At 36.6% G+C, this 16,882-nt stretch overlaps 1 protein-coding gene across 1 annotated transcript in view; it reads left to right on the forward strand.

Annotated features, from left to right (window-relative positions):
- Positions 1-16,224, forward strand: part of MLLT3 (MLLT3 super elongation complex subunit) — a 166,651-nt gene extending 150,427 nt beyond the window's left edge. The window contains exons 9-12 of the mRNA XM_075280347.1: positions 3,192-3,288; positions 6,559-6,630; positions 8,291-8,362; positions 14,907-16,224. Of these exons, the coding sequence (XP_075136448.1) occupies positions 3,192-3,288; positions 6,559-6,630; positions 8,291-8,362; positions 14,907-15,038 (373 nt within the window). The 3' untranslated portion in view covers positions 15,039-16,224. The remainder of the gene's footprint in view (positions 1-3,191; positions 3,289-6,558; positions 6,631-8,290; positions 8,363-14,906) is intronic.
- The last annotated feature ends 658 nt before the right edge of the window (positions 16,225-16,882 follow it).

A 16,882-nucleotide genomic window follows, 5' to 3' on the forward strand; every position in this document is an offset into this window, starting at 1 on the left:
GATTGACTTGGTGGATGCTTCCTGTATGTGAAATGGGATCTGGAAACCTAGAACAATTAGGACCCAATATGCAATGAAACAGAAGTGGTGGGATATTGGTTAGATGAATGATTGATTGATTGATTGATTGATTGATTAAAGCATAATTGAACTTTCAAACAACTTTTAGTTTTGTGACATTTGTATCATTAATAAATGTTGTAATATTAATTAGCTGATTTTTCATTCTGGGAAATGTTGCACTTTTGTTCTTGGGAATAAGGGGGGTTCATGTCAAACAGATATATCTTTGGCATTTTAAAACTCAAATAGTGTTTCTGATGTCATCTGAAAGAAGTTTCCGAAACTTCATTCCAAAAGATCATCTATCCCTCAGATTAAAACAGTCGGGATTGGCATATTTATATGCAGTTGCTCCCATTCCCGGCTGTGTTTCAAAGGGTGATCCAGAAATAGCATAGGTAGAACAGTGATCTTGGTGTCATATAAGTTGTTCAAAACTTTAGTTAGAGGTTAAAGTATCACTTACAGGGAGATCATGGTGTGTTGGGATAAAGGAACCAGATAGTCTCCTGCTGGCACATATAATTGACTTTGGTTTGTTTATCTAAACAAAACCATGCTGCTTTGCTTTTTTTTGCCTATTGCTGGTGAATGTCAGTGTTTTCCAATGCTAACTGTATTACCAATCATTTTCTGTTGTACCTGTAGTCCCAGTCACTGAAAGGTAGAAATCATTATCTGTTTTAACTATTTTACATGGAGTTAGCAACACATTTTATTAAATAAAAAGTATTAATTTGTCATGTCCTGAGAGTACTTATTATTTGTCCATATATGAGGCTTGCAACGTGTAAAGTATAATATAATGAATAATAATAATCCCATCTCTGTGAACATGACACAAGTAAATAGTTTATCCCTAGTCTTCAGATATAGGAATGAGATAGCACTCTGGGACCCAAATGGGAATGTTTAAAACCCTTTTTATTTACAGAGGTCACGTTTATTTCTGTTTTGTGTGTGTAAAAGAAAACATTAACTTTTAAAATAATGGTTACGGGTCCATAAATGGCTACAGCGCAAATGTTGTTTGAACTTTATGCAGAATAATGACCCCCAGAAAGAAGTTTTTGTTTTGAAATATAACCTTTAATTAGCTTATTAAGTGTGATAACGCTAGACCTAAATAAATATATATATATATATATATATATATATATACAGTATATATATATATATATATATATATATATATATATATATATATATATATATGAAGAGCTCAACGGAAAAATGGCCTAAGTCCAAAAATCAATATTGTGAGAAAAACGAAGTTTAAAGTTTTAGCCTAAAGCAAACGGGCATTATTGTGGAATATATCTATCCAATGTAATCAGCTAATGAACACCGTTAATCCTAATCATAAATTGTATTATTTATTTAAAAAATTGCAGCTTCATGTATAAATATTATTTATTTAATATTATTAATTAATTACTACTATTATTAAACGATGAAGAATAATAATTACCTGCCTCCCTTTTCGGCGCTAAATATGTGCAAAAGTCGATTTAGAGCCTTTTAAACAATAAGACAAAGTTTTTACACTAATATAAACAACAGACCGGAAGTCACAATTTCAATGAAAAAATGACCAACGAGAGTGAAGTAAGTAAGTTTGTATTGGACTTAGGCCATTATTCCATTGACTGTAAATTCTTCTGCATTGAAATATATGGACTTAGGTCATTAATCCTAGGTACCTTGTAAACCCAATGCATAGAACGAGGTACAAAGAAGCTTTCTAGGTAATAATTTGAAATATGACAAAATGTGGACTTAGGCCATTTTTCCGTTGAGCTCTTCATATATATTATATTACGGGGATATATTCACATCTGCATCAGAGACTATGGTACGGAGTACATCTAAAATCGTTGATGACAAAGTCAAAAGTCAGCAACAGATTCTGGCCAGACTCCTTATGGTCAGTGGGGTCCCTTGGGTTTCATTGTTATCCATCATTAGACAAATCTCTTTACCCACTTCAGTACCGGGCTAATTTGTGGTCCAGGACCAGACACATTTTAGGTTTATTCTGTATGTGCAGTTTAGAGGGCTGTAACGTTTTTCTCATACGTCTCATTCAACTATATTTCTGCGTCTTTTTTCAGGAACACATAGGGCTTTATTTTTATGTTATTTTTATTTTGGAATGTGTTTTAATTTCTTTATATCCGGGTACATATAAACATAATAGGAGGGAAATTGTATCTGGTTTTCACTTCTTTCTTTTTTTTTAATTTACTAACACAAAGTGCTTCTGAAAAACCTTATAAAATATTTTTTCCTCTCCATTATGGTAATATTTATTTTATATGGCATCGTTGGGGGTGGGGCTATAACATTTAATAACGGCATTTTATTGGCGTATTATTTTACTTATTTTTTTTAATTATTTTAAAAAATTTTAAAAAAAACTTTATTAATTTTTTTAATTTTTTTTTTTTTTGCAGATGGTGTCCCCATAAGGTCATAAGAGACTTTTGGGGACATCTGATCACTTTTTTCTTTGCCAGGGAGGCTGATTTCCCCTATAACTGGGGCTGGTACATTTAGCCCCAATTGTAGGAGGAATACAGCCTCCTGCACGCTGTATACACAGTATACAGAGCTGATCTGGGTCCTGTAGGACACAGCAGCTCTTGCAAGACACTGATCCCGGCAGATCACGTGACCGCCGGGTCAGAGGGCGGCCGCATCATGGCGGCGCCCATAGCTGTGTATACAGCGCTCATTGAGCGATTGAGAAGGCAGGGGAAGGGAATAAACCTTCCCTGCCATCTCTCTGAGAGCTCCAGCTGAAGTTACAGCCGGCTCCCAGTTTCGGCAATTGCATGATCTCATGCTATAGCTGTGTTCTGACAGGATGTACCGGCATTTCCTGTCAGAACAAGGCAACCACTTCCCGGACGTATGTAATGTTTAGTTTGTTCAGCTGTTTCTACAACAGAACAGAAGTACAGACTATATCAGCACCGATATAGGCAGATAACCTAGCTTTTATTTAGCTTTGTGCTAACATTACTCACTAAAACCACTAAGTAAGTGAAGTTCTTGCTCTACCATTTTCTGACTTGCAGGACATTTCCCTGTTAGATTTACTGTAACCTGTGTTTTGCCCACAGAATCAGCCTAAGTGATGGAAGCAATAGTGAAAGCAGCTCAGTTTCATCACCATTGCGGAGTGAGCCTCCAACCTTGCTAAAAACGAACAACAATCAGGTAATCTTTAGAAACGACAATGGCTTGCAGGAGTCCTCCAGTCTTATAAGTATAATGAAAACTGTGGTGGAAATGGATCAAGACTGGTGCAAAAGACAAGTGGAGCAGTTCCCCATAGTATCCAATAAAGTTGCTGCTCTCATTTTCCAAAATTGTCTTTAAAGAAGGAAAAAAAAAATGAAAGGCCTGTTCTGATTGGGAGCCATGGGCGACTCCTTTGTTTTTTGCTCATGTATGACTATTTAGAAGTCTGCCCTTCTGCATTTTTACTTAAGTTGTGCTATGCTAATGATACTGTAAAGCATGTGTTTTCCATCGCTCAATGTTAGACTGCCTACAGGTACACTTGCTTTTGTCTCATTTTTCCACATCACATCAAGTGCTTGATACGGCTGCAAATCTGTTAACCTTACAATGGGAACAGAAGCATATGAGCTGCCCACACACTGTTCTTTACACAGAGCACATAATACATACTGCCGATTTGGCTTCTCATAGGGATACAATGCTGCCAGCATTAAACACGGCTGCTATAGCAGCGGGCTCACCATGTATATATATTTAACCATGCTAATAGCCATCCTCAGCAGAGCAGCACGTTGGCCATGTATTGCCCCTGTGGGCCAGCAAGTGTTTTGTAAGACATTAACATTTCTGTTTTCTATGCTCTACTTTGCTGAACAATGTTGGATTTATCTGCACAGAACAGGGCATGCAATCCATTCTAGTTAGTGCAATTCGTAAAGCGGTTTTCTCTTCCAGTACATCTGTGTCTGTCACATATAATTAAATCAACCTTTTATTAGTCTGGAGGAGGGGATTGTCTGGAAATAGCTTAATCCATTACTACATTATTCTAAATAAAATGTATTTTACAAGATGACATTAATAGGTGATCCAACAAAGGAAAGAACTGATGGAAAAATAACCTTACGAGCGGCAAGTAGATGCATGGAAATGAAGGAAAGGATGAATATAGAGAGAAGTTTCTTTTTTAATTCAGTTTACCCCAAGGAGAGACAATATAACACATGCCCTGTCCCAACTGTCAGAGCAAGACATATATCGGCCATATTCTTAAACCTAGCCATTGTTCTGAGATAAAAGCTGCCTGTGAGCGTCTTATAAGTTCCTTTGAACTGTGTGTGCATATTGTTCTGATACCCCTTTTGTTCATGCAGCATTTCACCATTCCTGTGGATTATTTGATGCTCTGCCAAGCCATGCCCCACATAAATAACTTAGAAATGAAAAACATACTGAAATAAGAAAGTACAGTCAGTTGTGTTTTTCCAGTGCTGTGTACTGAAGCGTGCATCTGTAAATTCACCACGAAAAATGAAACAACTGACACAGTGTATTCATTGTTGTTGTTTATGCCTTCTTGTGATACCCTTCCACTTGCATGTTGGACAAATGGTTGGCCTGAAGCCAATGCTTTTGGAGCACACGAAGCTGCACATATGTATCTTGGTTGCTCTTTTATTCAGCACAGCAATAAGTAGCACAAACTTTTATTATTTTCTAGGGGGCTATGGACAAGGTTTTGTTGTAAATGCATTAGTCTTCATACTAGGGTCACACAGCACAAACACACTTTTGAATTTATCCCAGTTTTCTTGAGTGCAGCCATGTTTAAAAAAAAAAAAAAAAAGCAGCACAATCTAGTGGTTTTTGCTATGGGGACACCTGCAGGAATACCAGTGGCTCACCTGCAGCCTTCTTTCTATCCATTGAACTGGTTGTAAGTCAATGACACCCGCAGCAGTAAATGACTCCCAAACATGATAAATGAGCTTCATGGTACTCCTCCTTTGCTCTTTATTGCTTTTGCTTTAATCTAGTATGTTAAAGAACTATCCCTTCCACCTCAACCATTAAGTGAAGGATTGGATAATAATAAAGTTGAGTAGGGCTACATTCACATCAGCTGTTAACTTTGGGGTTTTTTTGGCAGAATTTAAGAAATTAAAACCCGCCTTTTTAATATCTTCTATGTTGAGATTTGATCACTCACCCATAGCTTTGAGGGCAGGTTCACAGCTGCACCCGGTCTCCACTTTGTGGGTTTCCGTCTTCTGCCCGAAAAACTGGACAGGAGACGGAAACCCTGCAATCAGTGTCCGCCTGTGTGCGTCTTCTGGTCTCCGCAGCGAAACCTTTTTTTTTTTTTGTTTTTAACTGGACACAAAATCCTGCATGTCCGACTTTGTGTCTGGTTAAAAAAAAACGGTTTCACCACGGAGAGGCAGAAGGCGCTCACAAAGGACACTTTGCAAACCCATTCAAATGAATGGGTTTGAAAACTGACTGCCGGTTTCCATCTCCTGTCCAGTTTCTCGAGCAGAAGACGGAGACCTGCAAAGTGGAGACCGGGCACAGGTGTGAACCCGCCCTAATGCTTGCTTCTCATATGCGTTGGTATTCCATCTAGGGGAGTCCGCATGGCGACCCCCGAACGGAATACCAAATGCAATTGCAAGCGCTGTGCAGTGAAAGCACACAGACACCATAGACTATAATGGGGTCCGTGTGCTTGCCGCGCGCTGCCTGTACGAATCATGCAGACAGGAAAGTAGATTGTGAACTACTTTCGTGTCCGTATGATCCCTGCGGAGATCTGTCCTCCTTAGAGTCCTACATGCACAGTTTTCTAAAAAGGATTTTTCATCTCTTTTATTATATTTGTGTGTTTATTAGACATGAGTGTATTGTACATGTAGTGTGACATTACTCATAATTTCCTTTTTTTGTAGTTTCCATGTTTTTATATACTGTATATGATATTGGTTGTCTAATTTTGTTAATACTGTATAGTTTTTTCCATATCTAGAATCATTAAAGATGAAAGGCCTTTCCAAAATATGAATAACTTCTGCTCTGGCTAGATGTGCTGGCCTGATTTGTCAAAATGTCACTTGTTACTTTATAATACAGCTGTAAATTCCATTGTGTCTGGCAGAAACCATAAAGTGTAAGACCAGAGGTCAAGAGCTTTTATCAGTCCCACCAGAAGCCAGACAGAATTTACAACATACGGTTGTTTTATTTCTTTAACTCTTTATTTCTAGGTTTCAAACCCTTAGGTAGATGTAGAGTAGGCAGAGAAGAGTAATAGAATATTTATCTGGTTGCTTTCTCTGTTCTTCATTCATGTCTGGGAGCAGATATATACTAGAGTGGTTCTCATGTAGTCCTATGGTGGAACCATTTCCACTACACCCACCAAGTTCACATTTTACTGAATTTTGTGTATTTTGTGGTTTTTAGATCCTGGAGGTAAAGAGTCCGATTAAACAAAGCAAGTCTGAAAAGCAAATTAAAAATGGAGACTGTGATAAGGTAAATCTAGATCTGTAGTTGACCAGAACATAATGGTGAAAGCTCTGCAAGTGTCTGGGTATTTATATTACATGGGTATTTATATTACATTTATATTACATGTAATGCTGCTTATGTTTTTATTGCTCTTTATCAAAAACTGAAATACTTCAATTTATATTTTTCACAGGCAGTTTCTTGAGACCATATGGCTGCTGATGCAGTACAGCAAATAGTCAATTACTGTATTTGTGGAATAAAATCTTAATGCAAAAAATATCAACAGAAAAAAATAGTTAGCTTAGTTTAGCTTAATAAACAATACAAATTAACAAAAAATATATATACATTTGTGTTTTCCAACATAATAGTTAGCTAGTGTCTTTAAAGGGAGTCTGCTCCCAAATCTATATTAACCTGTTTAGGACTAGACAGATTTTTGAAGAACAACGGATAATGAATACAATAAGTTTTTGGGGGTTTTGTTGTGACTTTTTTTCATAATTTTTTTGAGCAAAAAACTTTTGGACGTTTTTTTTTTTCCCCATTACATCATTAATCATATGAGATATTACATTAAAAAAATATATTTATTTGAGCAGGGTGACACCAGTTCTTTGTATTTTTTGTGTGGTTATTTTTTTCTATGTATTTTTTTTTTCTAGTAGGATTCTGGGTGTTGAGAATGAGCTACCTGTGCTTTGAACCCCTTTTTTTTTTTTTTAGAAAAGCACATCGAAATGTTTGTCTTTGCTCATACAATATTAATAAATACTTCTGTGTTGCAGTGTATTGTAGTATTTATGGCTAAGGCACTGTGTAATACAGTGATAGGTAGGGAGCTTACGTTAGGCTTCTAGCTGTCATGACAAACCAACCACATGCAGGGTGGGTTTGGTGGGTGCACTTGATTTAGAGAACCAGACAGATGGCTTGTATACAGTCCTGTAGCTGCTGCAGTCACAATTAACTGGCATCTAAAGGGTTAACAGGCACAAAATGTACTATCACCATTCCCAAGAGCTATAATCAGTTGTCAGCTGTACAGCACATACAACTTGCACCTATGCAATATGGCAGCAGGATCAGCTCTCTTGAGCTTCTTGCTTTCTCCATCTTTTTGTACAGGCACAAAGTGGTTAAACTAATAATGATAATGCTTGTGGTTTAACCTACATGCCACTAAGTTAATAGCAATTTGGGATTTGATAGACTCTCTCTCTGATAGACAAATCCAGTTAGAGCCAAGCCAGTGAAAACGGTATGGTCATTTAGGATATACACATTTTATGTATATTGAATATTGAAGCTTAAACCATTACTAACCTATTTATTTTTTAAAAAAAACTAACGTTGCCTTGCATTGTTTATATTCCACAATTGCCGCTATCACAAAAGGAAAGTTTCCATGCTGGCACAGTTTATTCCACATACTTGTTCTGGTGCTTTGCACTCTTTTGCCAGCTAGTGTATAGTAATGTTACACAAAGCAAACACATTTTCCCATTGTATTGCAAAATATAATATGGGCTGTCTAAGAAAAGTAAAACTCTCCTGTGGTTATTGAATAGAAATGCTAACATTCAGTTACGTTGGATTATAAGTAACAATAACATTGCAGAAGTTCTTCATATCATGCGTCTCTTTCACATCTAAGTATCATTATGATTATGTTTTATAGGCTTATCTAGATGAATTAGTTGAGCTTCACAGAAGACTTATGACTCTAAGAGAAAGACATGTACTGCAGCAGGTAAATAATAAAACACTTAAAATTTGTATACAAATGTTGTCATTTTAACAGATATTTTATTACTTGAGGGCCTTGTACACCGATTAATATGTTCCTTACCAAACATGAGAATTGCCCAGTGTAAATGTTCAAAAAAAATAAATAAAAATAGAATTAATCAGTTCTTCTTTCCTCCATATCCATAAAAATATGCAAATCTGTTCTCCAGGATGTAATTAGGAGAACAGTGCTTCTGTTCAGCCCCCTTAACATCATGCATCATAGGGCTGCCCCTAGAGGGCAGCAAACAGAGGTCCTGTTCTCCTAATTACATCCTGGAGAACAGATTTGCATATTTTTTTACCCATAATCCCTAGCAGAGCAGAAATGGCTTGTAAGTCTTCATACGCCTGTGTAGATGCACACTCTCCCTAATGAGTATGATTATCCCCTGATCCTGTTCCATATCCATGTGATTCGGTGCAGGCAAATTGACCAACAGAACCTGAAGAAGTTCAACCCTTGTATCTTATCTCTTCCTTTATATATTAGTCCAGTAAAAGGTGGCATATAGAAATGTTGAAGATTTTCTGCGTATACATTAAAACTCGATTATTGAATAAGAAATGTAAAATAAATTGGATTAGGTTTAAACAATTGGAAATCTACTTCTTGATATTTTATGGTTTTCACATTTGAATTCATTATTGCCAGAGACTGGTGAAGCATTGAAATAAATACATCAGACAAGGGATCAGACAAAGGGTATCACGTTTCTGTTTCCACAGCCTTAACGTTACTGGTATTTTCTAATATCTACAGGTGTTGCATGTGGATTTAAGCTAAAAATATAAATCTTCAGTGTAGCACTTCGTTCACTTAAGTTCTTTGATGGATAAGCTATAGATGTACGTAATGCACAAAACTACCAGGATGAAGTAAAAAACTACATGAAATAACCTCGCCAGGTGCAGAAAAATAGCCCCTGGGGATGGAAGCAATGATTGCTTGTTGACAGGAGGAGAGAAAATCCCTTCCCGTTGCCTGTAGACACAAGTTTGTATGGTCGTTCCAAGGTTACAGTCATCTGCAAGCAAAGTAAACTAACGGCACATGCACATCTAATGATTTGTGTCTTGATAAAAGATGTATTTAAGCAGAGAGACAGAGATGTGTATTTTTACTGTTTGTATTGTAAAACTCTTTAAAGAGATTGCAATTTTCCTTTTTTGCTTCGGGGAGATGATTTGTGTGACAGAATAATGAAGATATTTTTCCATGTAGACTTTTTTTCCCCTCATAGTAAACTCCATCTACAGTTTATCATAATTATAAATTGCATTCATAGCAGACTGTAACAACCTTAAATGTTATGGAATGAAATTGCCTGGTAGATAAGTAAATATTACATATGTGCTTATATGCTCCAGTGACTGAAATAAACTGAAAAGGCAAATTTTAGATTAAGATTACATTTAATGCTTATTCACTGCAGTAACAGCATACACATAGTTTAGTTTCTGTTTAATATCTTTGCAGAATATATATATACATATATTCACTTCTGGAAGATTCACCCATCTACAGGATCTTTGGAGCTGAAGCCACAGTGAACATTGGCTTCTTGGGAACCTCTCTTATCAAGGCCCTTCTTCCCTGATAACTTAGTTTTGCTGGATGGCTAGCTCTAGGAACAGTCCTGGTTGTTACAAATGTTTTCCATTTAAGAGTTGTGGAAGCCACTGTGCTCTTGGGAACCAATTTTTTTTTGTACCCTTCTCTAGATCTGTGCTCCCAATCAATCCTGTCTCTTAGCTCTACAGACAGTTCTTTCCTCCTCATGACTTGGCTTTTGTTCTGATAAGCATTTAAATTTGTGAGATTTTATATAGACAGGGGAGACAGAGCAGATGTCTCGCTCAGACATTGTGGTTGCAGAGGGCCTACTGCTTCATCTTCTCCCACATCTCATCAAACCATGCGGGCAAAGTTCTCTCTCCACTCAGATAGTGAATGCGTTTGATTCATTCTACTCCTCTCTGTATAACGTCTATCTAGAGCGCACTCCCACAGAATTTGTATGCCTCATCAGCTCCATTGACAAATATTTGTCAGAATCAGGGCTCCCTCATATCCTGAAAGAGTAGATGGAGCTTCAGAGTGCCTTAAAAAAAAAAAAAAAAAAAAAACTGGTAAGGCCCCTGGTCCAGATGTCCTTTCCCTAACATATTACAAGACCCTTTTTTCAAGTCCCAGGGGGCCAACGGTTCCCAGCGGATGGTCTGCATGTCCACATTTCAGTGATCCTGAAGGAGGGTAAAGATGCAATGCAATGCTATGCTACAATTGCAGACTTATTCCCTAAAATACTGGCTGATATATTACCTTACTGTAGCATATCCATTGGGGCCTTTATGCCCACAAAAGTGGCTGGGCACAATACTATATCAGAACCTAAAATGTCTTACATCAGGTGTCTTCCTGCCTTCTCATGGCCTTCCTCCTGATGTGGAGAAGGCATTCGAAAGGGTGGATTGATTATTCCTTTTCCAAACCCTTTACCCTTTAAAATGCAGCAAAAAGTGACTGCCTACACAGGGATTTGTTGTTTTCAATATCTATCCCTCTTATATCCCTCACGAATTTGCTCTGGGAATTATCTCTCTACGCAGTTTTATCTAAGTATCAGCTGTGCTTGCATAAAATGCAAGTTTATCTAATTTTCAAAAGATTTGAGGCCCTATACATCTCGACATCTCACCAACGACTGTTTCCTCCCTTATGTCATCTTTCCCTATCAGTTGGTCCACAACCTCACTGCATTACCTGGGGATTTAACTGACGGCTTAGACATAAGACCTTTATCAAGTCAATTTTCCTCTCCTCTTATCATGCCTGGGGGTGAGGGTCTAGAGAAATGTTCCCGGTGAATCTTCACCTGGTTTAACTGTTGAGCCATCTTCAAGATGAATTTCCTTCCTCCAAATATTTCTGGGGGACCCTCCCAGTTCACGTCCCCAGGGACTTCTTTAACAGATATATAAACCTACCAATACTCATCACTAGAGTTAATGGTCAACAGATATTTCAAAATACATTGATATACCCATCTAGTATCAAGGCTAGATCAATGAATAATGTCCACAAAAATATAAACTGTACAAAAATATACTTTATTTATTAGCTACTTGAGCAGAAAAAGAATTTGCTTAAAATCAATTAAAAACATAGAAAACAATACATAAGTGGAAGTCACAGTGAGAAGAGCACAAAGAGTAATCACATTCACACATATACCATAGAGGGGTCAGAGGAGCTGGTGTGTACTGATATAATTCACCAAATATATATAAGTATGCACAATAATTTAAAGATTGTAGATCCAAAATATAAGCTGTGCAAGTGCAAAAAAATAAATACATAGGTCAGAATATATTATCCACAAAGTGGAGCATTTTACTTAAGACGTATCTAGCTGCATGAATGAATCAATAGATATAGTGCAAGACTAGCATGTGCAAATAGCAAATGAAACACTAGCCACAATTATATGTGCCTGCATACATAAAGATATACTCAAACTCCCCAGATACAAGTATATATAGAGTATTGTGCTCACCACTGTGACTCCCACTCAGAGCCCCAACATACGATTCGCACCCTTCGTCAGGGGACTACGGCATCTAGTCTGCTTACCTGGTGCTGCAGTCACGATAAAGTCAAACACCTGTAATTTACAACTGATCCTCTACAAGTGATAAGTGCCGGCATCTCCATGCTGAGGTTACTGTCCGTGATAAGGGAAACTTTTATAGAACTTTTATCCTCACATTTATAAACAAAATGTAACCCTTTATAGTGATCATAGTAAAGTAAAACTGCTGCCTATTCACATTGATGCTAGCAGAACTTGTTCCCCTGCCAGCCTCCACCATTACCTATTTCCTGGATATTTGCTGTCTCTCAGCAGGCAGTTTAGCTAGAGATAACACAAGCAGTTTACAGTCCTCTACTTTATGAAACTACTGATTAATTTACACAAGGAACAGGGGTCCAGAAAATAAGCCATGCTGAATCTGAAACCATATAAAACCTAATTTATTAATTTTTTTTTAAAAAAAAAACGATATAAATTCTTCTACTTCTAGCAACAAAAAAAAAAAAAATTCAACTTATTTAACAAATAAGGCTACTTATTTTAAGTCCTTATGTGTCCTACCAAAAGGTAGAATTGGTGATGTTCAGTGTCCAGAAATGGGGAAACGGAACGTCACTGGAAAATCAGAAAATGCACCTGGCAGACTGGGTAAATATACATTTTTTTGTGAAGTAAGTAATAGGATGAGACTGTAATAGCCAAAAGCTGAAGTTTCTACTGCAATTTTAATCAGGTTTATTGTGTACCTATGCCTGATGAACCCATTTTATAGGAGGAAACGCTTTGAGATAATAGCAACAAAGCACAGTTCAGATGGTGGATGGTGTTCTAGTGCAATATAATTGGACAAGAGAACCTCCTGGTGTATTCTCTTTAAACATAAGTTTATTTACCAGTCAAAACCATTGGTTGTTTAGGAGGCAAAGATGACACAAGGTGCAAGGAGGTATTTACATAGTTGAGCGCCACATGAATGAGTATCAAATTTTTTATTTAATTGCAGGAGAAGCAAGTAATCTGGAAGCAACATTTATCATTGGTAGAAGATAGTTTATAGTAATAAAACTGAGACATTATTAGGGGCAATATTTGTGTTTTAGAAATTGCAATAATGATATCAGAACTCATTTTCGAATATTCTACTAAATAGTGGATCTTACAGTTTATTAGGCCAAGGTCTGTTTGCACATATAAAAAGAAAACATTACGGATTGGCAAGTTCTACAATAGAGGTTATGAATAGAAGAGACTGCAACGTAGATAGGCCATGATAGCAGAGGCACAACATATGGTAAAGGTCATGCTAAAGGTTGCACTATATTATTGTTATTTGTATAATTTTTACCAAATTTTTAGTGATTTGCTAGCCTTTTATAAATTCTCAGTGCCATCTTGTTAAAAGCTGCATGCATAATTGTGACTGGGAAACAGAAGGAAATTTGGCAGCACTACTTTGAAGGAAAGCTTAGAAAAACAACCTTTTACAACATGGCTTATGCTGTTCCAGTCATTTCCCATTGTAACATTAATAAAATCTAAGCAAGGCAGTGAAAGAGCTAGAATTTATCTATGTCTTTCAAGAAGTTAGAAAAGTCTTAAGTAATGAAAATGATACTTTATTGGCGATTTTCATTGCAGCTTATGTTCTCTCCAGGCTCTTTAATGATTTTACTTTAACTTAAGACTGTATCTTTACAAACGATATGGTTTTGACTTTATTTGATCCATCTTTTATTTACTTAAAGCCAGATTTATTTTTATATGATTATTTGGGGTTGGTATAAGATGGAATAGTAATCTTAAATTAACTTTAACAAAAATGACAGTGGGCCTACATTTTTTTTTACACCGTTACTTAGTAGATGAAGTCCAACCTAAAACTCTACTACTGTTATGGTGGTCACTTTTGTGGTGGGCATGAAAATGGGAAAAAAAAAATAATTTTTTTTTTTTTTCAATAAACCATCCATTTAGCCTCAAATTTTTCCTTTTCCCCTTTTTTCTTGGGTTCAAAGGAGAAATGCAATGCACAATTTATTACATAATTTCTCCTGAACACGGCAGTACCCCTATATGTGGTTGTAAACTACTGTATGGCTACAAAGTGAGGCTCAGAATGGCTGGAGCACTATTTTGTTGTTGGAGGATCTTGTTGGAATAGCTAATAGCACCTAAAGTACCAGTACAATGGAACCCCCCCCCCCCCACCCACCCACCCCAAAAAAAAAAAGTGACCCCATTTTTGAAACTATACATCTCATGCAGTTTATCAAGGGTTATTTTGCTTCCCAAAAATGAATGTGCAAAGAGAACATTGAAATTTTTAAATACATGTCATTTCAGTGCCCAATATGTTGTGCCCACTTTGTGTCAACAGAAAAATATATCTTTGTACCCTATAAATATGCATGCCATCAGAAATTGTCAGAGTTGCATATTCTTCCCATGTTCCCTTGCAGTGGAGCAACTATGGCTATATAAGTATAAGAAACTGCTAACAAATTCTCTTTTGGAAACTGCACCCATCAAGGGATTTATCAAGCAGCGTAGTGAGCATTTTTAAACCTTGAGTGTTGCAATAGTGAAAATTGCAATTTTTCGACGTATATACCATTTTAGTGACCAATATGTGGCACCTACCTTGTGTCAACGGTTTTTGGCATGTGCTTCTCTTCTAAGTGGTTATCTCTTGCACAATAGCCTTCATTCGTCTCTGACACAAGCTGGGGACAACATATTTTATTTATGTTTTGTATAAGTATTAATGAGTTTGGAGAACCCGTACCTGGTAATTTTACTGAACTTGTATATTAAAAATACCTATATACATTTATGATATTGTTTATTAAGTATAATATTGCATTGTTGTGTAACTAATATGTATTTTTCTCTAATTGCACTTTACAGATAGTAAACCTTATAGAAGAAACTGGGCACTTCCACATCACAAACACAACATTTGACTTTGATCTTTGTTCCCTTGATAAAACCACAGTCCGTAAATTACAGAGTTACCTAGAAACTTCTGGGGCATCCTGAGGGTATGACTGGGACCTGCCTACATGGACAAATAAGAGACTGGAGTCAATGCAACAATGAAACTGATGAATCGTTCAGGATAAATGAACACGATCTGGATGCTCTAAGAACAACATGGAAAAAAGATATTCCTTTGGATGTTTTTACACTATTCTTGTTGTTTCTTATGCCCAGAATTGGGTACTTCAACTACAAGTAAAGAAGGAACATCCTTCACATTAAATATACATTTTTGGAGATTAAACCTGGGAAGCCTTGAAAAATAGACATGCACAACATTACTTCTTTCATGAACTGAGGTGTTCAGTATGATGTGTTGCCATGTGACACATGTATTTGAGCACACACTCTGCCTTACTATGTGACTGATCTATTTATTACCGCATATCTAGGTTCCAAACATTGGTGTGGAAATGACACTACCAGATGCTTGTAGGTCCATACTTACATCCTAAAATACATGCTCCATTTTTTGAGCAAGACTGCCGTCAGAGACTTACGGACTTATCACCAGATCATTTCTCTACTCAAACAACAAATACTTGGTTTCTATTTCTTCTGGTTAAAGAAAGGCTCGTCACAAATAGACTCAGAGGTGGACCAAGTTAAATTTCACTATCATCCTTGCTTGATTCCATGACATCTTTGTAAGGATCTTCCACAAATGCCCCAAATGCGTTATGTGACTTGTAGCCTTACTGGGTGAAATGGTTAGCTGTCCTGATACACAAATAGGCTTTGGGCTGAGTCTTGCAGTGTTTGTCTATTCAGTTCAATGTGCTTGTGTCTCAATGTTTTCCTCTAATATTAAAGCTCTGTTTTCTTGTGTGTGTGTGTATACGTATGTATATTATATATGATATATATACACACTGCACTATACACAGATTTGCAAAACGTTGAGGCAGTCTGCAGATTCCTTGTTAAAAAGGACCTTATCCTGCCATATACAGTACTTATGATGTAGAAATTTCTTCATTTGGGACTATTTATTACAATTCTCTGCTGTCTTTGGCTGACAGTTACATTAATTATTGCTACCATGGACAAAGTGGCATTTAATATTTAGGTTTTTTTATGTTCATATATTTGTTTATGGTCATTAATGTCAACTTTTTTTTCTATTTGGAAATTAAATTACCTTTCCATAAAAATATACAGTAATTTGTTTTGGGATCAATTTTTGGCGTTATGTCAGGATACTCCATTGTGTTGTTTACATATATATGATGTCTTATATTAAGAAAATATATAATTATATATTTTTTCATTTCCTTTTAGTCCCCAAATTAATTGCCTCATTTGTTCCCAGATTTACTTGCTTCATTAATGCGATTTTGTGTTATTTAATGGAAACACACTGGCTTCTCGATCTGCTTGTTTAGAATGAAAACTGAATTGTATTGTTGGGATATGATTTGAACAGTTGGGGCATTTCTGAAATCTGTTGCACAGGTTGTGAAGAAATTATGCAAAATCTGGTAGCGCTACCCACATGTTTGGTTTCAGTCCATAACCATTCACAAACTCCGCTTAAAAATACAGAATATTTTTTGGACTGTTGACTGTGGAACTTGCTGTGGTGCATGTACTAAAACTTGAAGTAAAGGGTTAATTATTTACCATCCTCAGACGCACAGTGGCATTTTATCAGATTATAATTTGGCTTCAAATGGTTTTACGTAAAAACCTCCATTTTCCCATTCAATCCAGTAGAGAGAGGCCTGTTGGCCATGGTTTAAAGCGAGCAGCTCTACATTCAGTCTCTCTCATATGAGTTTGCCAGGGTTTTCTAGAGCATTGACTACAGTCTGCTCACCTTTTTCTAAATAAACCACTGTCTT

The sequence above is a fragment of the Leptodactylus fuscus genome, chromosome 1 (genome assembly GCF_031893055.1).
Source record: "Leptodactylus fuscus isolate aLepFus1 chromosome 1, aLepFus1.hap2, whole genome shotgun sequence".
NCBI lineage: Eukaryota > Metazoa > Chordata > Amphibia > Anura > Leptodactylidae > Leptodactylus > Leptodactylus fuscus.